This window comes from Xenopus tropicalis, chromosome 9 (assembly GCF_000004195.4).
Source record: "Xenopus tropicalis strain Nigerian chromosome 9, UCB_Xtro_10.0, whole genome shotgun sequence".
NCBI classification, from domain to species: Eukaryota; Metazoa; Chordata; class Amphibia; order Anura; family Pipidae; genus Xenopus; species Xenopus tropicalis.
Genome location: NC_030685.2, coordinates 83,710,127 through 83,731,732, shown reverse-complemented (window position 1 = coordinate 83,731,732; position 21,606 = coordinate 83,710,127). Strand labels below are relative to the sequence as shown.

The following is a 21,606-nucleotide window of genomic DNA, read 5'->3' as shown; positions in this document are numbered from 1 at the left end:
GGGGGGGCTGTTTGTGCCTCTGGGTACTGGGAATGCCAGGGGGGGCTGTAAGGTACCACAGACAGTCACTATTTATTGGGCTGGGGGGGGGGCTGTTTGTGCCTCTGGGTACTGGGAATGCCAGGGGGGCTGTAAGGTGCCACAGACAGTCACTATTTATTGGGCTGGGGGGGCTGTTTGTTCCTCTGGGTACTGGGAATGCCAGGGGGGCTGTAAGGTGCCACAGACAGTCACTATATATTGGGCTGGGGGGGCTGTTTGTGCCTCTGGGTACTGGGAATGCCAGGGGGGCTGTAAGGTGCCACAGACAGTCACTATTTATTGGGCTGGGGGGGCTGTTTGTGCCTCTGGGTACTGGGAATGCCAGGGGGCTGTAAGGTGCCACAGACAGTCACTATATATTGGGCTGGGGGGGCTGTTTGTTCCTCTGGGTACTGGGAATGCCAGGGGGGCTGTAAGGTGCCACAGACAGTCACTATATATTGGGCTGGGGGGGCTGTTTGTGCCTCTGGGTACTGGGAATGCCAGGGGGCTGTAAGGTGCCACAGACAGTCACTATTTATTGGGCTGGGGGGGGGGGCTGTTTGTGCCTCTGGGTACTGGGAATGCCAGGGGGGCTGTAAGGTGCCACAGACAGTCACTATTTATTGGGCTGGGGGCTGTTTGGGGAAATGCCAGGGCTTATTTTTAATCCCAGTCCAGGCTGGAATATCTGCCATTGCTTCCTCTTCCTTTACCAGTCTCTGGGTTTTACTGGGACAGATAAGGTTTTTCATTTGTTTTAAAGGTATAACTTATCTGTGCCTATTTGTTTTATCCTATTATTAAACCCCACATTCAAAGTTCCAGTCAGGAAAAGGATCAGGGAAAGTGGATTTGCACTCTATGTCCAGCAGGTGGCAGTGTAACCCCCCTTCAAACACTGCCAAGAGCTGCTTTTGGGGATTTTACAGCCAATGAGCTAGAAAGGCCCCATTGCTAAGCAACCCTCTTCCTTCATCATTACTTGAGGCACATTCTGCTAAGCAAGGAGACACGGAGACCTCTGTAGGGGCACAACACTGCCCACCCCGAAGGCCAACCAGGGTGACAGTTACTGGGTGGGGGAGGCTTTCTTTTCTCATTTGACATTTACTGACGATTTCATATATTCATTACCGGTTTTTTTCTGCAAAAAAAGGGTGGTGAGTGGCTCTAGGGCGATACTGATCCACTCCTGGATCCCTCTTCACTCTAAATGGTAATAAGGTCTCAGAAATGCCCAGGGTGGATCATTATCTCTCTAATGACATTGCAGGGAGCGACCGCATTGTGCAGCTAAATAACATCCCGGCCCGTCGCATTTAAATTCATGGGAGATCAAATGCAGAATTTACCCTTTAAAAAAAAACAAAAAACCTTTTTTATAGGTAGGTGAGACACGATAGTTCCTAAATGTGAGTGGGATCCTTTTCCAATATCACAATGAAAGGTGGGTGTGATGGGTTTCCCATAGACTGTCACAATAAAATGTGGGTGTCATATCTGCTGTAGGCACTTGTCACAACATCATGGGAATGATAGGTTTCCTATGTTTTATGGGTTTGTCTGGATATTAAGTCGGCGCTGAGGGTGTCGGTATTCCATACTGGGGAACTGAGCGGTGCTGCGGAACTAAAAGATGCAATTTAGATTGTAAGCTCTACGGGGCAGGGACCCCTATCTTCTTGTGTCTTTGACTCTTATCTTATTGCAACTGTATCTTTTATTTATTGTTATACTGTGTATTTATCTATTATTATCTTATTAACCCCCTGTTTGTATTAATGTATTCTACTGTACAGCGCTGGGTACATAAGTAGCACTTTATAAATAAAGATAGATAAACATACATATATACAAATTAGCAATTCTAGGGGCACATGAATTCCATGCAACATGGACAGTAGTAGAGAAATTACATTTAAAGGGAAACTAAACCTTCCACCACAATGTTTTCTTTAATCTGATGACAATTGCCCCCCCCCCCCAGGCTGTTATTATTGTAGACTTCCTGCACTGTGTTTACTTGCCTGATCCATCATGGCAGATATATTTATTTGGTGTATTTGATAATGCCCAACCCCTTACATTTTAGTTTGCCGCTTGGGTCAGAAGTTCCTACCAAATAATGTTGGAATTAAGGAAGATATTTGGAAACAGGGTTGGGGTGTCCAGGGCCCGCTGATACTGCTGCTTGGGGCAGTGTCGGACTGGGGTGCCACCAGAAAACCCTTAGACCTTAGGCCCACTCTCCCCTTCTCTGTTCACTCAATTTCTTTAGTCTCTTAATTACTTCTTTTTACATACTATTATCTATCCTTTCCTCCATTTCTTCAATTTCTTTTCATATAGGATTGAGTAATGGCCATGGTATAGGCCTACAAGGCAAATGGCTGGGTGAGCAGGAGGGCCCACTGACACCTGGGCCCCCCGGGAGTTTTCCTGGTATCCTGGTGGGCCAGTCCGACACTGGCTTGGGGCCCCCCCTATCCCCCTTCCCCCCACTGCGTACCACACTTCTCCCTTTGCGGTGGCGGTGGGGGGATATGTGCCGCGCCCACAGATAGCAGGGGGAGTGGACCTAGGTTGTGGGGGCAACAAGGGCCACCAGGTTTATTGTCGGTGCTCCTCTGGCCCAGTCCGACCCTGTTAGGAAAAGTGCAGGAAAAGGCACCCATATACCATTATATAAATAGCAGGGCTTGTCAACCAATCAGGGCTTTGCATTCATTTTCTGGCTTGATGTAGACTGTTCTAATAGGTAATTAGTTGCCATTAGCAACTGCACTTGTTCAGATTAGCACCTATATTTATAAATGTATGTAAAGACTTCTCTTTTTCCGGGTTTATCAAGAGCTGGTATCATTTTATTTAATCAAAAATGTATGTATGTATGTATGTATGTATGTATGTATGTATGTATAGCTTTATTTATAAAGTGCTACTTATGTACGCAGCGCTGTACTGTAGAATACATTAATACAAACAGGGGGTTATTAAGATAATAATAGATAAATATAAAGTACAGGTATAGGGCCAGTTATCCAGAATGCTTGGGACCAAGGGTATTCTGCATAAGGGGTATTTCTGTAATTTGGATCTCCATAACTTAAGTCTACTAAAAAATCAATAAAACATTAATTAACTCCAATAGGATTGTTTTGGGATCAAGTACAGGTACTGTTTTATTATTACAGAGAAAAGGGAATCATTTAACCATGAAATAAACCCAATAGGGCTGTTCTGCCCCCAATAAGGGGTAATTATATCTTAGTTGGGATCAAGTACAGGTACTGTTTTATTATTACAGAGAAAAGGGAATCATTTAACCATTAAATAAACCCAATAGGGCTGTTCTGCCCCCAATAAGGGGTAATTATATCTTAGTTGGGATCAAGTACAGGTACTGTTTTATTATTACAGAGAAAAGGGAATCATTTAACCATGAAATAAACCCAATAGGGCTGTTCTGCCCCAATAAGGGGTAATTATATCTTAGTTGGGATCAAGTACAGGTACTGTTTTATTATTACAGAGAAAAGGGAATCATTTAACCATTAAATAAACCCAATAGGGCTGTTCTGCCCCCAATAAGGGGTAATTATATCTTAGTTGGGATCAAGTACAGGTATTGTTTTATTATTACAGAGAAAAGGGAATCATTTAACCATTAAATAAACCCAATAGGGCTGTTCTGCCCCCAATAAGGGGTAATTATATCTTAGTTGGGATCAAGTACAGGTACTGTTTTATTATTACAGAGAAAAGGGAATCATTTAACCATGAAATAAACCCAATAGGGCTGTTCTGCCCCCAATAAGGGGTAATTATATCTTAGTTGGGATCAAGTACAGGTACTGTTTTATTATTACAGAGAAAAAGGAACCATTTTTTAATATGTGAATTATTTGATTAAAATGGAGTCTATGGGAGATGGCCTTTCCGTAATTCGGAACTTTCTGTAATTATTTTACAGATCAATATTTCTAGGTAGAGAAAAGCCCATACAAGGTAGTGTGCCCCAAAGCCCCCCCATACACAGAGTTTTATATAGACAAACAGAGAAATATTTGGGGATTCCCAGGGACTTGTCGTTCGCCACCTTCCCCCTTTTTTTTTTATTTCCCGACTCTTTTCAAGGGCGCAGATGACGAGAGCAGTTTGGGTTGCCATAGAAACTGACAGATGTGCCCCGCTCCTCCGTCTCCGAGAGGGGATAATGCATTGATGCACATGATGAGAGAGAGCGCAGATACTGAGTCACGCTGAGCCTCGGGGCCGCTGGACGTGAGGATGTCTGGGAGAATCTCTCCTTATCGCATTTCACAGCTTGTGTCAAGGCATTACCTCCCTTAGAGACGACACTCCAGCTCCGTGCCCTTCTATAGGTAACGGCCTGCCCACGGTCCAACCCCTCTCCCGCGCCCCAAGCTACGTCACTATCTGTACCCAAGGGTAATGGAACAAGGAAATAAGTAACAGATGGAATACGGAATGGGAGAATTGAGAAAAAATATATCGAAAGGGGTAGTTCCCCTTTAAATTACCTCTTGGTATAATGTAGAGAGTGATATTCTGAGACAATTGATATTTATTTTTTATTATTTGTATCGAAAGGGGTAGTTCCCCTTTAAATTACCTCTTGGTATAATGTAGAGAGTGATATTCTGAGACAATTGATATTTATTTTTTATTATTTGTATCGAAAGGGGTAGTTCCCCTTTAAATTACCTTTTGGTATAATGTAGAGAGTGATATTCTGAGACAGAATTTCTGTAGTTTTTTTAATTATTTGGCTTTAAATGCAGCAGCTCTCCAGTTTGGCATTTCAGCAGCTATCTGGTTGCTAGGGTCCTGATTACCCTAGTAACCAGGCACTGATTTGAATAAGAGACTGGAATATGAATACAAGAGGGCCTGAATACTAGGGATGCATCGAACCCACTTTTTTTGGGTTCGGCCGAACCCTGAACCCACCCAGCAGGATTGGTGTGAATCCCAAACCGAAACGGAATCCTCAGGGCCGGATTTCTGTTCGATCCGGGTGAAACCGAATCCTTAAAAAAAACCCCAGGATTCGGTTGAATCCCTACTGAATCCAAAGGTAAGTAATAAAAAGTAACAGTAACAATAAAATTGTAGCTGCAGAGAGAAATTGTTTTTTTTTGGCTGCCGGGATCAGTGGCCCTTATCTAAAAGCTGGAAAGAGGCAAAAAAAGGGCAAATAATTCAAAAAGTATATAAAAGAAAAAATGAAGACCAAGTGCAAAGTTGCTTAGAATTGTCTATTCTATAACATGTTAACTTGAAGGTGAATTACCCATTTAACAAAGCCAGTAAACCAGGGGCAGAAAGATTATACACAATGAGAGAGAAGGAAGAGAAAAAGAGAGAATGAGGCAAAATGCAAAAAAGCAAATGTAAAAAGTTTGGAGCGAAGGAAGAGGAAGATTTGGTGGAAGAGGAAGGCTTGGCCCAAAGTGAAACTGAAAGAGGCTCAAACTGACCTGCCAGGTACCTTATTCCCATCTTAGAGCGAGTAAATGGCAATGTGTTGGGGGCATCCTTAACCGAGAAGGATTTGGGGGTTTTTGTGGATAAGAAGCTGTGTATCTCTAGTCACTCAGTGGCTACTAAAGCAAATAAAGTGCTGTCTTGTATAAACTCAAGGGATGAAACATCATTTTGCCCCTTTATAGGTCCCTGGTAAGGCCTCACCGTGAGTATGGGGGGCAGTTTTGGGCTCCAGTCCTTAAGAAGGATATTAATGAGCTGGAGAGAGTGCAGAGACTGCAACTAAACTGGTAAAGGGAATGGAAGGGTTAATGTATGAGGTGAGACTGTCAGGGTTGGGGTTGTTTCCTCTGGAAAAACAGAGAAGGGAAATAAGGTGAGGATGGTAAGTGCTGATAGTGAGGTCGGCAGGGGCACAGAGAGAAGCTCATTGGCTGCACTGTATGACATTATACACCCAGTGCTGGAAAAGATCATTTAAAGTGTTCATCTCAAAGTCAATGGAGACAATTTTATGAGGGAGATTTGACGACCAACATATAATTCTACATCCCATGCGGTTAGGAGCTCAGGACGCACCAAGCTCCCAGGAATGGCCCAGGCCTGGCTCACATGGATAGGGGACAAACTTAGGCTGTGAGTTTTCATAATGAATCCACTGGATAAATGGATTTTTTTTTAAATTAATGGAGCAAAACATTGTCAGACTGGTGTGTCCTGGGCCCACGTGGCTGCCACCTCAAGGGCCAACGACCAACACCTTTCCTTCCCAGCATTCCCTGCTCCCCTCCTGGCACCCCGTTCTTTTACTTCTACCCTCCTCCTTACATGCGGCTGAGATCAGGGGGCGCCGGCAGATCCTGGACCGTTGGGGAGCAGGTCTGAGCCCACAGGGTCTTCTCCAGGTGTCCCCCTGGCCCAGTCCGACCCTTGAGCAAAGTCTTTTTTGGCATCTGATTGCAAACATCTAGCCTTTGCTTTCCCATTTCTACCTGCACCGGGGGATGGCGGTAGGGTTGGACTGGGCTGCCGGGACACTGGGAAAAATCCTCGTGGGCCCTGGCTCTAATGGGCCCTGGCTGCCCAGACCCGACCCTTGCCGGCGCTCCCCCTGCCCGACCGTTCCTCCCCTGATGCGTTAAACTTATGCACACTCGGGGGAGGACATTGGGCAGGGGACCCTGCGCGGGGGGTTAGGGGGGCCCCGGTGGGCCCTGCACCCCCCCAGTCCGACCCTGGGGGGTGGGGTAGAATTTTGAGAATAATGACAAGGAATAAAGGGACAGTGTACGAGCAGTAAGTGGGGAAGGTACAGTAAGAAGAGCAAATGGATCTGTGAGTGGGCAAAGGAGCAGATGTTCTGCAGGGAGAAGGAATTTGCAGAAATGACAAGCTGGAGAGAGGAGGCAGAGACAGCACCAAATGAAGAGTGACAGAGAAGGCCGAGTGTTGGGCTGGGGGGTGTGCAGGCTTTGAAGGGACAGAGACAGCTGGGAATGACGTGAGACGGATGCTCTTTCCCAGAGTCAGCAGGCTGCTTGTAGCGTTACATTTAAAGGCACAGAGCGGCCATACTGCGGCCATATTGTTACACCCTACTGGCTGCTGATACTAGTGGGAATACACAGGGGGCTACTGGGCAATAGGAACTGCACAGGGGCTACTGGGCAATAGGGACTGAGGGGTAAGAGTAACAGGGAATGACAAGGAATCAAACTGATCTCTGCTGGAAACTCCCCCACAGCTGGAGGGCAGTATGGCAGCGCTGGTTTCTATCATTGCTACCAGGGCACTGCATGGGTTTCTCCCACATCCCATAAACGTAGGTAACTGACCATAGTGTATGTGACTTTAGATTGTAAGCTCCACTGGGGCAGCAAATGACAGCAAGCAGTGTGGGATATTTATATTAAGTATTATAATATATCATTTATAGTTTCATTTTCTCCCAGGGCCCATAGTGAATGCCCTATAGTTAATGGTCCCAGACTATATACCTGGCACTTAAAGGGGCAGGTATCAGCCTAAAATTGCCAAATGTGTATGGGCAGCTTGATATATTGTATAGGGAGCGGGCAGAGGTAGAGATTATCAGATAGTAAAAGCAAAGACACGTGGCAACTCCAGGGCTGGTATGGGCACAAGCTCATTACAAAGGGCCATTAATTAACTTTTAGTATGTTATAGAATGCCCAACTCTAAGCAACTTTTCAATTGGTCTTCATTATTTATTTGTTACAGTTTGCCTTCTTCTTCCAACTCTCTTCAAATGGGGGTCACTGACCCCGGCAGCCAAATACCTATTGCTCTGTGAGGCTCCAGCTTTATTGTTACTTTATATGACTACTTTTTCTATTCAAGCCCCTCTCCTATTCATATACCAGTCTTTCATTCAAACCATGCCCGGATTGCTAAGGTAATTTGGACCCTAGCAACCAGATAGCTGCTGAAATTCCAAGCTGGAGAGCTGCCGAACAAAAACTGAAATAATTAAAATACCACACATAATAAAAAATGAAGACCAATTGCAAAATGTCTCATCATCTAAAAGTTATCTCAAAGATGAACAACTTCGGTGCTCCTCTCCCATACAGATATTGACCCCCATGTATCACCCTATGTATACATATTATGGGCTTCAGTAAGAGCAGAGAATAAATGCAATTTGCAGCCAGATTGGATTGGGAGAGCAGGAACGTGCCAGCATAGCAGAAGCCGCTCAGTAGCATCTTGCATCATTGTACGTCTTGTCTAAATGGTTGCCAGGCACTGAGTGGGCTCCTCCATATGGGGTAGGGTTAAAGGGGATACAAGAACAAAATATGAATATTTAATTCCCCGCGTAGTGGGCTCCCAGCAGCTTCTAACTTTAATAAATATTGGCTTTTTAGAAAAGATACATTTTGTTGGCTGTTCTTATGTTACATTCTTACATTGGTTGTTCTTACGTTACATTCTTACATTCTTACGTTACGTTCTTACGTTGGCTGTTCTTACGTTACGTTCTTACATTGGCTGTTCTTACGTCGGCCGTTCTTACGTTAAGTTCTTACATTGGCCGTTCTGATGTTACGTTCTTACGTTGCCCGTTCTTACGTTACGTTCTTACGTTGACTGTTCTTACGTTGGCCGTTCTTACGTTAAGTTCTTACATTGGCCGTTCTGACGTTACGTTCTTACGTTGGCTGTTCTTACGTTAGGTTCTTACATTGGCCGTTCTGACGTTACGTTCTTACGTTGGCTGTTCTTACGTTACGTTCTTACGTTGGCCGTTCTTACGTTACGTTCTTACGTTGGCCGTTCTTACGTTACGTTCTTACATTGGCCATTCTAATGTTGGCTGTTCTTACGTTACGTTCTTACGTTGACTGTTCTTACGTTATGTTCTTACGTTGGCTGTTCTTACGTTACGTTCTTACCTTGACTGTTCTTACGTTAAGTTCTTACATTAGCCGTTCTGACGTTACGTTCTTGCGTTGGCCGTTCTTACGTTACGTTCTTATGTTGGCTGTTCTTACGTTACGTTCTTACGTTGGCCGTTCTGACGTTACGTTCTTACGTTGGCCGTTCTTATGTTGGCTGTTCTTACGTTACGTTCTTACGTTACGTTCTTACGTTGGCCGTTCTTACGTTACGTTCTTACATTGGCCGTTCTAACGTTGGCTGTTCTTACGTTACGTTCTTACGTTGACTGTTCTTACGTTATGTTCTTACGTTGGATGTTCTTACGTTACGTTCTTACGTTGACTGATCTTACGTTATGTTCTTACGTTGGATGTTCTTACGTTACGTTCTTACGTTGACTGTTCTTACGTTATGTTCTTACGTTGGCAGTTCTTACGTTCTCACATTACATTCTTACATTACGTTCTTACGTTGGCTGTTTCTTTTGTACTTACTGTGAAGGTGGGCATACAGGGCCAATAAAAATTGCCATCTCTGTCTCGGACCAAGTCAACAGTTTATTGGTCAGTGTATGAAGTCCTCCCGAAAATCCTGCGGAATGAGGCCCATACTGGTGTCATGTGACCCTAACATTGTAGCTGAAGGGTCCGGCCGGAGGGTCTCTGCTATACGCCATAGTGTAACACTGCACCCTGCAGAGGAATTGCAGGCAGAGAGGAGCTGAGTGAATGTGCAGTCTCAGCTGCCTGTGAGACGCCCTTAAAGAAAAGCAGTTGGACACATTCTATATTTGTTTTGCCTACTTTGCAAGGAAAATAATTGGTACTGTCCAACTCAGCCAAAAAGACTGAGAACGTAGCAAGCGATGTATCTATTAATCCTCAATTACAACTCCCAGAATCCTCGGCCAGCCAGCGCCCCACAGTTCCCTGTGCGTTTCAGTGAATTGGGTAGATTTGGCCTTTAATGTGGGATGTACCTGTCTCGCTCAGTAATGCAGAGTTTGGCTGGGGGCTGAGTGTGGGGGTAGGACACACCGTTGCTTAATAGGAGTATAAATAGCCGGTTTGGCAGGACAGTTTGTGTGCGTGGATCTCTCTCCGGATCCTGCTGTTCCCTCCCAGGAGTTGGCCTCTCGTGGCGCCTTTATTTATCATTTATATTCTTAAAGGGGAAGGTTTGCCTTGAATCTACATTTACACTCACAGTCTTTTAATATAAAAGTGCAAGGGTCGCAGTCTTATTTATCTGCTTATTTATGTGCAATGTCATCCGGAGATGCTAATGGAACTGATCCTGTTACTATGGGCTCTCAGTATAATAGTACCCTAGGAATAAGTAGATCAATGGGGTAATCTAGCGCAAGAATGATGCAGTGAGGAGAAACTACAAGTGATCAGGTGGAGGTAACTACAGAGCAAAGGGATCAAGTGGGGTAAATACCAAGTGATCAATAGGGGGTAAACTACCAAAGTGATCAGATGGGAGTAAACTACAACCATTGAGTGATCAATGGGAAGTAACTACCAAGGATCAGTGGCAGTTAACTAACCAGTGATCAGTGGGAGTATACTACCAAGCTGAATCAGTGGGGTAAGCTATCCAAAGTGGTCAAATGGGGTAACTACGAAGGGACTCAGTGGGTAAACTACGCAAAGATGAATCAGCGATGGGTACTACCAAAGTGATCGTGGGCGTAACTACCTAGGGATCAGTGGGTAACTAACCAAAATAGACTCAGTGGGGTAACTACAAGAATGGAGCATATTGGGAGTCAACTACCAAAGGGATCAGTAGGGGTAAACTACCAGTGATCATGTGGGTAACTACCAGAAGAGATCAGTGCGAGGTAACTACCAAGTGATCAGTGGGATAACTACCAAGTGATCAGTGGGGTAAACTAACCAAGGGATCAGTGGGAATAACTACAAAGTGATCAGTAGGGAGTCAAAACTACCGAAGTGATCAGTGGGGTAAATACCGAGACAAGTGATCAGATGTAGCGTAACTACCAAGCGGTATCAGTGGGGTAACTACAAAGGGATAGTGGGGTAACTAGCCAAGGGATACAGTGGGGTAACTAACGCACGGGTGTCAGTGATACAAATGGGGTAAACTAGCCAGTGATCAGTGGGGTACTACCAAGTGATCAGATGGGTAACTACCAAAGGGATCAGAAATGGGGTAAACTACCAAGACATGAATCAGTGTGGGTTAACGGTACCAAGCTGATCATTAGGTAACGAACTACGCGAAGTGATCAGTGGGTAAACTACTCAGTGATCACGTCGGGGTAACTACGCAAGTGATAGTGGGGATAACTAGCCAAGGGATCAGTGGGGTAACTACCGAAGTGAATAGTGGGGTAACTACCAAGGATCAGCTGGTAACTCACCTAAGTGATCAGATGCGGGTAACTAGCAAGAAGATGCAGTGGGGTAAACTTACGTCCAAAAGGATAGTGGGGTAACCTACCAAGTGAATCATGGGGTAACTACCAGGGATCAGTGGGGTAACTACCAAAGTGATCAGTGGGGTAACTACTCAAAGGGATCAAGCTGGGGTAACTACCAGTGATCAGTGGGGTAATACCAAGTGATCAGTGGGGTAACTACCAAGGATCACGATGGGTAACTACCAAGTGATGCAGTGGGGTAAACTACCAAGTGAATCAGTGGGGTAACTAACCAAGTGATCAGCTGGGGTAACTACCAAGAGGATCAGTGGGTAACTACCAAGGGATCAGTGGGGTAACTACCAAAGGGATCAGTGGGGTAACTACCAGTGATCAGTGAGGGTAACTACCAGTGGGGTAACTTACCAGGGATCAGTGGAAGTGATCAGTGTACTACGCAAGTGATCAATGGGGTAACTACCAAGTGATCAGTGGGGTAACTACCAAGTGATCAGTGGGGTAACTACCAAGGGATCAGTGGGGTAACTACCAAGTGATCAGTGGGGTAACTACCAAGTGATCAGTGGGGTAACTACCAAGTGATCAGTGGGGTAACTACCAAGTGATCAGTGGGGTAACTACCAAGTGATCAGTGGGGTAACTACCAAGTGATCAGTGGGGTAACTACCAAGTGATCAGTGGGGTAACTACCAAGTGATCAGTGGGGTAACTACCAAGTGATCAGTAGGGTAACTACCAAGTGATCAGTGGGGTAACTACCAAGTGATCAGTGGGGTAACTACCAAGTGATCAGTGGGGTAACTACCAAGTGATCAGTAGGGTAACTACCAAGTAACAGGGGCTGCAACTGCACCAGGTCTGCCCCCACCCTCCAAGTGCTTTGCATGGTTGTGTCCAGAATTCACTAAAGCCCAACAATCCCTGCAGGGCTGTATCAGAAACATGGGGGGGGGGGGGGGAAGTATCAGGGGGGGGGCTGTATCAGTAACATAGGGGGGGCTGTATCAGTAGCATGGGGGGGGGGCTGTAAATCAGTTAGGATGGGGGGGCTGTATCAGTAGAATGGGGGGGCTGTTCAGTAGCAATGGGCGGCCTTGTATCAGTAGCCTATGGGGGGCAGGGCCTGTATGCAGGTAGGTATGGGGGGGCAGGGCCTGTATCAGTAGGATGGGGGGCAGTAGCAGTAGAATGGGGGGGCTGTATCAGTAGCAATGGGGGGGCTGTATCAGTAGCATGGGGGGGGCAGGGGCCTGTATCAGTAGGATGGGGGGGCTGTACAGTAGAATGAGGGGGAGGGGCTGTTCAGTAGCATAGGGGGGCAGGCCTGTATCAGTAGGATGGGGGGGCTGTATCAGCTAGAATGGGGGGGCTGTATCCAGTAGCAATGGGGGGGGCCTGTATCAGTAGCATGGAGGGGGCAGGGCCTGTATCAGTAGGATGGGGGGGAGGGCCTGTATCAGTAGGATGGGGGGCAGGGCCATGTATCAGTAGGATGGGGCGGCTGTATCAGTAGAATGGGGGGGCTGTATCAGTAGCAATGGGGGGGCTGTATCAGTAGCATGGGGGGCAGGCCTGTATCAGTAGGATGGGGGGGGGGCTGAATCAGTAGCATGGGGGGCAGGCCTGTATCAGTAGCATGGGGGGGCTGTTTCAGTAGCATGGGGGGGCAGGGCCTGTATCAGTAGCATATGGGGGGCTGTTTCAGTAGCATGGGGGGCAGGGCCTGTGTCAGTAGCATGGGGGGAGGCCTGTATCAGTAGCATATGGGGGGCTGTATCAGTAGCATGGGGGACAGGGCCTGTATCAGTAGCATGGGGCCTGTATCAGTAGCATATGGGGGGGCTGTATCAGTAGCATATGGGGGCTGTATCAGTAGCATGGGGGGACAGGGCCTGTATCAGTAGCATGGGGGCCTGTATCAGTAGCATATGGGGGGGCTGTATCAGTAGCATTATGGGGGGCTGTATCAGTAGCATATGGGGGGCTGTATCAGTAGCATGGGGGGGCAGGGCCTGTATCAGTAGTATGGGGGGCTGTATCAGTAGCATATGGGGGGCTGTATCAGTAGCATGGGGGGGCAGGGCCTGTATCAGTAGCATGGGGGCCTGTATCAGTAGCATATGGGGGGCTGTATCAGTAGCATATGGGGGGCTTGTATCAGTAGCATATGGGGGCTGTATCAGTAGCATGGGGGGCAGGGCCTGTATCAGTAGTATGGGGGGCTGTATCAGTAGCATATGGGGGGCTGTATCAGTAGCATGGGGGGGCAGGGCCTGTATCAGTAGTATGGGGGGCTGTATCAGTAGCATATGGGGGGCTGTATCAGTAGCATGGGGGGGCAGGGCCTGTATCAGTAGCATGGGGGGGCTGTATCAGTAGCATATGGGGGGGCTGTATCAGTAGCATGGGGGGGCAGGGCCTGTATCAGTAGCATATGGGGGGCTGTATCAGTAGCATATGGGGGGCTGTATCAGTAGCATATGGGGGGCTGTATCAGTAGCATGGGGGGGCAGGGCCTGTATCAGTAGTATGGGGGGCTGTATCAGTAGCATATGGGGGGCTGTATCAGTAGCATGGGGGGGCAGGGCCTGTATCAGTAGCATGGGGGGGCTGTATCAGTAGCATATGGGGGGGCTGTATCAGTAGCATGGGGGGGCAGGGCCTGTATCAGTAGCATGGGGGGCTGTATCAGTAGCATGGGGGGGCAGGGCCTGTATCAGTACAATGGGGGGCCTGTATCAGTAGCATGGGGGGGCAGGGCCTGTATCAGTACAATGGGGGGCCTGTATCAGTAGCATGGGGTGGCAGGGCCTGTATCAGTAGCATGGGGGGCTGTATCAGTAGCATATGGGGGGGCTGTATCAGTAGCATGGGGGGGCAGGGCCTGTATCAGTAGCATATGGGGGGGCTGTATCAGTAGCATGGGGTGGCAGGGCTTGTATCAGTAGCATGGGGGGCTGTATCAGTAGCATGGGGGGGCTGTATCAGTACAATGGGGGGGCAGGGCCTGTATCAGTAGCATGGGGGGGGGCTGAGCCTGTATCAGTAGCATTTCCCTGGCCCACACGCCCAGTTACCCGCCCCATATGCCCATTCCGCTGCCTGTGACATCATTGCCTGCCCCCCAAAACCCCGAAGGCTGGTATTTTAAAGGAAAAAGCAACCCTAAGCTGTCAGAAAGCAAACGTGTTTATGGACCACAGACGCCCCTAAAGGGCCCATGTAATTGGGCTGTGGGTTTTGTGTGTTTACAATGCTGCAGTGGCGCCCCCGCATGGGAACAGGCCCGGTAAGCACAGGTGAGAGGGCAAATTCATTGCATTTTAATGCAATTGAAATCATCCAGGATAAAGGGGCAAACGCCCCACATAGGGTGACGCCGGGTACCCGCGGGGAGTCCCACAGCCGCCGCAGCGACACATTAAGGAACAGCCAGTCTGACTCTCACTGATACATTAATCACCGCTAAATGAAAAGTAATAAATAGATGAGCTTTCATTAAGAAAAAGCCCTAAATGAGATCATATGCATGATAGAGTATTGCTATGATCTTCATTAGCTCGTGTTGTTTTAGCGCTCGTTATCAATCACGTTTGCACGACCGTCGGAAGGTTTACTGAGCGAATACTAACGAGTAATTGCATAGGGCTGTCACATTGCTACACACAGGGAACAGAGGTTCAGCCAGGTTGGACTACAATTCCCAGCATCCTCACACTTTGAGATCATAGTTTTACAGTAATCCATGAACCCAACACTTTCTTTGACCAATGCTGTGAGTCGTTGATACATATAACGAGCCGGTAACGCTCTATCAAGCCCTCCGGGTGAAGCCTTGTGTTCCGTGGCAGGCAAGGACAGCTACTTGGTGGGTTTGGCAGAAAATCCTCATTGCCAGAATCATAACTAAACTTCTATGAACCCCCCTACCCTTGCACTACTCCTCTTCCTCCTGCTAAAAGAACCTAGCCCCTCAGGTAGCCCCACCCATGGTCTGTGTATGTTGTCCATAGTCTCACTTGAACCCAGGGCGATTCAACCTTTGGCCTGTGTGCTGAGAACCTGGATTCTAGACTGCAAGCTCTACAGTTCTATAAGTAGGGCCCTCAACCTTTGGCCTGTGTCCCAAGCATTAGAATTCTAGACTGCAAGCTCTGGAACTCTATAAGTAGGGCCCTTAACCTTTGACCTGTGTGCTGAGTATCTGGATTCTAGACTGCAAGCTCTAGAACTCTATAAGTAGGGCCCTCAACCTTTGTCCTGTGTGCCGAGCATCTGGATTCTAAACTGCAAGCTCTAGAGCTCTATAAGTAGGGCCCTCAACCTTTGGCCTGTGTGCCAAGCATTAGGATTCTAGACTGCAAGCTCTAGAGCTCTATAATTAGGGCCCTCAACCTTTGGCCTGTGTACCAAGCATTAGAATTCTAGACTGCGAGCTCTGGAGCTCTATAAGTAGGGCCCTCAACCTTTGACCTGTGTGCTGAGCATCTGGATTCTAGACTATAAGCTCTACAGTTCTATAAGTAGGGCCCTCAACCTTTGGCCTGTGTGCTGAGCATCTGGATTCTAGACTATAAGCTCTACAGTTCTATAAGTAGGGCCCTCAACCTTTGGCCTGTGTACTGAGCATCTGGATTCTAGACTGCAAGCTCTACAGCTCTATAAGTAGGGCCCTCAACCTTTGTCCTGTGTGCCGAGCATCCGGATTCTAGACTGCAAGCTCTAGAGCTCTATAAGTAGGGCCCTTAACCTTTGACCTGTGTGCTGAGTATCTGGATTCTAGACTGCAAGCTCAAGAACTCTATAAGTAGGGCACTCAACCTTTGACCCGTGTGCTGAGCATCCGGATTCTAGACTGCAAGCTCTAGAGCTCTATAAGTAGGGCCCTTAACCTTTGACCTGTGTGCTGAGTATCTGGATTCTAGACTGCAAGCTCAAGAACTCTATAAGTAGGGCCCTTAACCTTTGACCCGTGTGCTGAGCATCTGGATTCTAGACTGCAAGCTCTACAGCTCTATGAGTAGGGCTCACTTACCTCCTGTACTGGAATAAATTGGCACTTTAAAAATAGGCTTCCTATGGGCCTTCTTAGCAAGCAGGCCTGTGTTTGAGAATGAAATATGACGAGGAGAATGCCAGGAAAGAAAAATAACCAATAAAAAAATAATACGGAAGATGAATGTCAAGCCCAACAATCAATCCGGTTAACAAGGGTCACTAACCCCTAACAACCCTGTAGCACTGTTTAACATGGAGAATAGCAGAATGGAAAGGCAAACACCTAAGTGTGTCTCTTTGCAACATAACGTGTTAGATCTTCCATTGTAAATGAGCCCCTTCCTTGTACATAAATAGCAGAGTGTTGGGCATTGATTAAAGGAGAAGTAAAGGTAAAATCACTGGGGGGGTAACAAAATGTCAATGATTGTAAATGCTTACCTGATACCCCAGCTGTACTCTATATGGTAAGTGATTACAGCCACTGGGAGGTGCCTAACATTTTGGCAGTGATTTTACTTCTCCTTTAAAGGAGGAAAAACGTTCTAGAAGGTCTCCTAAATGGGACAATGAAGGTGACAATAAGAGACCCATATCACTATAACGAAGGGTTCCTTTACTATAAGGGCAGTCATGTTATGGAACTGATTTCCTTACCAGGACTGGGGGTTGTAACTGATACATCGAGATATGGCACCTTGGCCCGCTGGGGCTTTTGTTTGCCTTCCTCTCTAGATCAATAGAGAGAGGGTTTATTTCACCCTTATTTCCACTTACGAAAGTGGAAGTGAAATGGTTAACATCTTGTTTGCAGAAGGGGGGGGGGGGGGTAAAGTAATGGATGGTTGTGATAAGCACTTGATAATTAACACAACCCTCATTTATTGTGCACTTAATAATAAGGGTAAAGCAAATGACTACAGTGTGAGACGAGGCTGGTGAGACGCTGACTCTGGCGCTAATTAATGGTCAGACAGCAAGAGTTTTGCTTGGTCCATTCACTTAACGCCCAAGGGACACGAACACTCTGAGCCTCTGACTGGAAATCAATGGCGGCATTGACAGCTGTGTTTGATAGATAAGGAAGGGAGGAGGCCTGGTGTCAGGGGGTGGAGGTATGGAGAGCGAGATGGAGGCCCAGCAGGGTCGGTAAGAGATGGAGTTCGGAGGTGTATGGCCGGCTCTATAGTCAGTAAATGGTGGATGGTCTTACTACGTATCTATCACAATATGGCAGCATGGATGGGGAGAAAGTTGCACTGTGATACTAATATCTACAATTAGTAGTAATGTTTGTATATATAGTTTATGTATGTGAGTGTATAGATTGGTAAGTATAGGTTGTGGGTGCTGGGTTTACTTGGAAGGGTTGAACTTGATGGTCTTTTTCAAACCCTATGTAACTATGTAACTATGTAACAAAAATCAAATTTAAATGGGTTTGATCAAAGTGGCATTGGTTTCCCTGCACACCAACACCCACCGGTAGATCCAGTAGGGGTCCTAACTAAAGGGACTTTTAATGTCTCCTAGTAAGGAAATTGGGTTGGAGATGTCTGCAATACTGCAAGTTCCCATGATGCCAACAATTCCTGATTCACGAGGGGTCATCGCTATCCCCAGGGGTAAAAATAGACATCTCCCAAGGCCATGCACAGACTGAAGCCCCTCGGAATGACAGTTGTAGGCAGAAAGAGGGCAAGATGGCAGGTATAGTAGGGAAAAACAGAAGGTGGCAGTTGAAGATCGCCTTGGAGATACAACTTTGGTCAGGGCTCCCCTTTGCTCACACCAAGGTTAGTTAGGGACTAGGGAGTATTTGAGTCAAACAGCAGTTGGAGAAGAACATTCTGATAGAGTGTTGGACTGGGTGTCGGGGTTTAATGTTATATAAACAGTGATTTAGGCTACAACATTATGATCTTTTGGATATGGCTGTGCCCTATTTACCTCTTGTGTCCGTTATTGGTTGTATTTTGTATGCATGTTTGATGTGTTGTACAGTCATAATAATAATAAAAATAATGGCAGTTTAGAGGGAGGCGGACATAAGGATAGGCATTTAGGCATCGAAACAAAACCAAATAATTTTTACCTATTATGTATATTGAAACCTGAGAGAGATGTTAATAAATATATTATTCTATATGAGACAGTCAGTTGTAAGGTGTAAGGTTCCGCTCCCCATCACTACAGGTTTGGCCAGGGGTGTAGCTCGCCTCAGTCAAGAGTTAATGGCTTGTGTGCCATTTCCCTAAGCGCCACCATCTGTCCTCGATTATGGCTTAATAACAACAGCATAATGATTTTCAGCTCCTATCATTATTCACTCTTTGTCTAAGGCCTCACGCAGATCTACGGTTTGTGCGAGAGTTCAGCAGGAACGGCTGCTCCCAGAGATCCAACCACTCGGATAGGCGACTGCGGCCATTGTAGGGATGCACCGGATCCACTCATTTGGGATTCAGCCGAACCCTAAATCCTTTGTGAAAGATTTGGCTGAATGCCGAACTGAATCCGACTCCGGAAGGCTGAAAAGAACCGCACACTGAGAGCACAGTGAAAAATTTTTGTAAGGATTCAGATTCGGTTCACCCATAACCGTTGATTGGGCTGAATCCAAATCCTGCTGAAAAAGGCCGAATCTTGGCCGAAACCTGACACGAATCCTGGATTTGGTACATCCCTAGTCCACTGACATCTATTGAACGTGCCTCACTTACACGAGACTCACTTACCCCCCAACATTTGAAAATCAGAAGTCAGGACAATTTAGTCCCACTTCTCATTAGGGATGCACTGAATTCCGGATTCGGTTCGGGATTCGGCCGAATCCCTCATGGTGGTTTTGGGGGGTTCGGCCAATCCCAAAAAAGTGGGTTTCCATACATCCCAGTTCCACCCAGTTCCATTGCCCACGCAATTTTTGCTAAGCACAATGCCTTTGGGACTTCTGGGGTAGTGGCAGAACTACTGGGAGTGCGCCCAGTCCTACACCCCCTCGGGGCCTGCTGGACGCTTGCACTGGTGTGAATTCAGCACAAAAAATGTTTCCAGAGGGGGGTGGGGGGGTCTGCATGCCCTGCACCCCGGCCCAGGGATGACTTGTTACGTTATTGAATTGGGGTCTTTGCTAATACAGCCACCATTGGGGGGGGGGGGGGGGAGCTGGGACTGCTGTAGGGGGGGTACAGCTATTTTTTTTATATTTCTAAACAGCTACTGGGCAATATCTGGGCCTGACTTTTTATTTGTGTGAGGTGCTTAAATGCCTTATGTTGGCGCTGTTCACAAGCGGGGTATTTGGGAATTGCCTGAACATATAACTGTATAACAGGTATAAGCAAACAATGCCATTACAGCAATTGCTGCAGTACAGCTGCCAGCATCCTCCACCAAAAATTCTGGGATCTGTAATTCTCCAGGGCTGTAGCGCCACAGAGCTGCTCAACTGTTGGACTGCAACTCCCACCAACCTGACTGATGTGCACATTCAATACATGTGTGTAAAGCAGATCATTATGTTAAACAAAAAAAGAAAGTTTGCTTTGGGGGTCCATTCTTGCCCTCTCTTGAACCATGAACATTGCAAAATAAACAAAAATAAAAACAGCTGAAACTATAAAATTGGAAAACATGAACACGTTAAACACAAACACCCCTCTCCCTATAATGTAGCACCTGTTCATAGCGGCTAATGCTGCTCTGGGGGCACTGCCAGCTGTGCATGGATGAGGCCAATGACCAAGCAAAGGACGGTGGAAATGCTGGGAAGATACCGGGGACCACATAGACCTTACTGCAGAAAGGAACGTTTGGAGCCATAACCAAAACTGTTCTTGGTTGCCCAATAAATGCAAAGCAAACACACAAACCTGTATGTAAGCCACACACTTCTTGCAGTCTCTCCTCCCTTGCTTATTCCCTCCCCTTCTCTCTGCCTCCATCCCCCATCCCTCCCCCTGGCTCTCAAAGCATTGTATTCCTGACTTGGCTCTGGGTTTGGGAGCGGCAGGCACACAATTAGTGGCTACTGAGATTTGACATCTTTTCAACCGATTGCTTGGAAACAGGCATCCGCCTTCTTCTTCTTCCTCCTCCTCTCCATCCATTTGTGGGGATACCTCGGAGCTGGACTGAGACCCCTGCATCGGCAGCCAAGAAGGTGCAGCTAAGCCCTGCCCGGGGGGCTCCTGGCTGCCCTTCTCCCCCATTCCTAGACATGAAGAAGAGTTGGATGAAAAGACGCTCCCAGGTGAGAGAGGAGGAGAGAGGGGTGGGAGGATGGAGAGAGGAGGGGACTGATGGGGAAAGAATAGACCTGGGAAAGGAGGGCACTGCATGGCCAAAGCCATTCCGATTGGGATCACCTGTAACTGTAAGGGGGATAAATGGGGTCCCATGTGCCTTGCTGCATTCTGATCCTAGTAGAACTTCCATTCTATTAACATCAACATCCATACAATAAATATATATATAATGCCAGGGTGTACCCCCACAAACACTTGCCTCCAACACCACGCCAAACTCTATCCAAACTGCTACACTCTTACACAATTACCATGGCAACATCACTGTTTTATTGGAAATACCGTCCAATCAATAATGTTCTTGAAAATCTTCATTATCTACCATGTCTCCCTGTACTCTTTCCAGTAATACTCTCTCATTATGTGCTTCTGGTCTACTTAGCAAACCCAGCTCTCCGGGATATAACTATTACCCAAATGGAACAAATGGCCCAAAACTGGTTTTAGGAACCTAACTTGAACTTAACTATCCCTAATATTCCACAAAAGTATCACTTTCCAAAATGTCTACATTTGGGGGGGACACATAATATATTGTACATCCTTCTAACCAGGGCTCTATCTTTGTCAATCACAAACTCAACTCAAGGCCAATTACTTATTGCTCCAGTGAAACCATGGGGGCTGTAGGGCTAGCCTGTAATGGCTTGTGGCAAGGCTTTCCATGTTGCCTCAGTGACAGAGGGAAGAACATAACTCTTCAAGGCACAATTACATCTCTAAAGGGGTTGACGTGACATTTCAGTGACAAAGTAAAGACCTAGGATGTTCTAGAACCAAGGCAGGCAGCGAAGAACAATAGAAGGATGGAGTTAAATCAGTTGCAGTTGTAATGGATAAAGAAGAGGCCTAAGAGGTCTAAGATGTAGCAGTGATGGGCATGTAAGTGGAACGATTGGCAAAGTCTTAAAAAAGACTTGTAGCTATTGGCAAAAAGATTAA

The 21,606-nt window shown here is 46.7% G+C and overlaps 1 protein-coding gene across 4 annotated transcripts in view; it reads left to right on the top strand.

Moving 5' to 3' along the window:
* Nucleotides 1–21,606, top strand: part of speg (striated muscle enriched protein kinase) — a 169,542-nt gene that overhangs the window by 31,774 nt on the left and 116,162 nt on the right. The window contains exon 1 of one of the 4 annotated variants that reach the window (XM_031892845.1): nt 20,330–20,609. The exons of 2 other annotated variants lie outside the window; for them this stretch is intronic. In XM_031892845.1, the coding sequence (XP_031748705.1) occupies nt 20,577–20,609 (33 nt within the window). In that variant the 5' untranslated portion in view covers nt 20,330–20,576. Of the gene's footprint in view, nt 1–20,329; nt 20,610–21,606 lie in introns of those variants that run through there. One more of the 4 variants, XM_031892847.1, reaches the window with a different exon arrangement.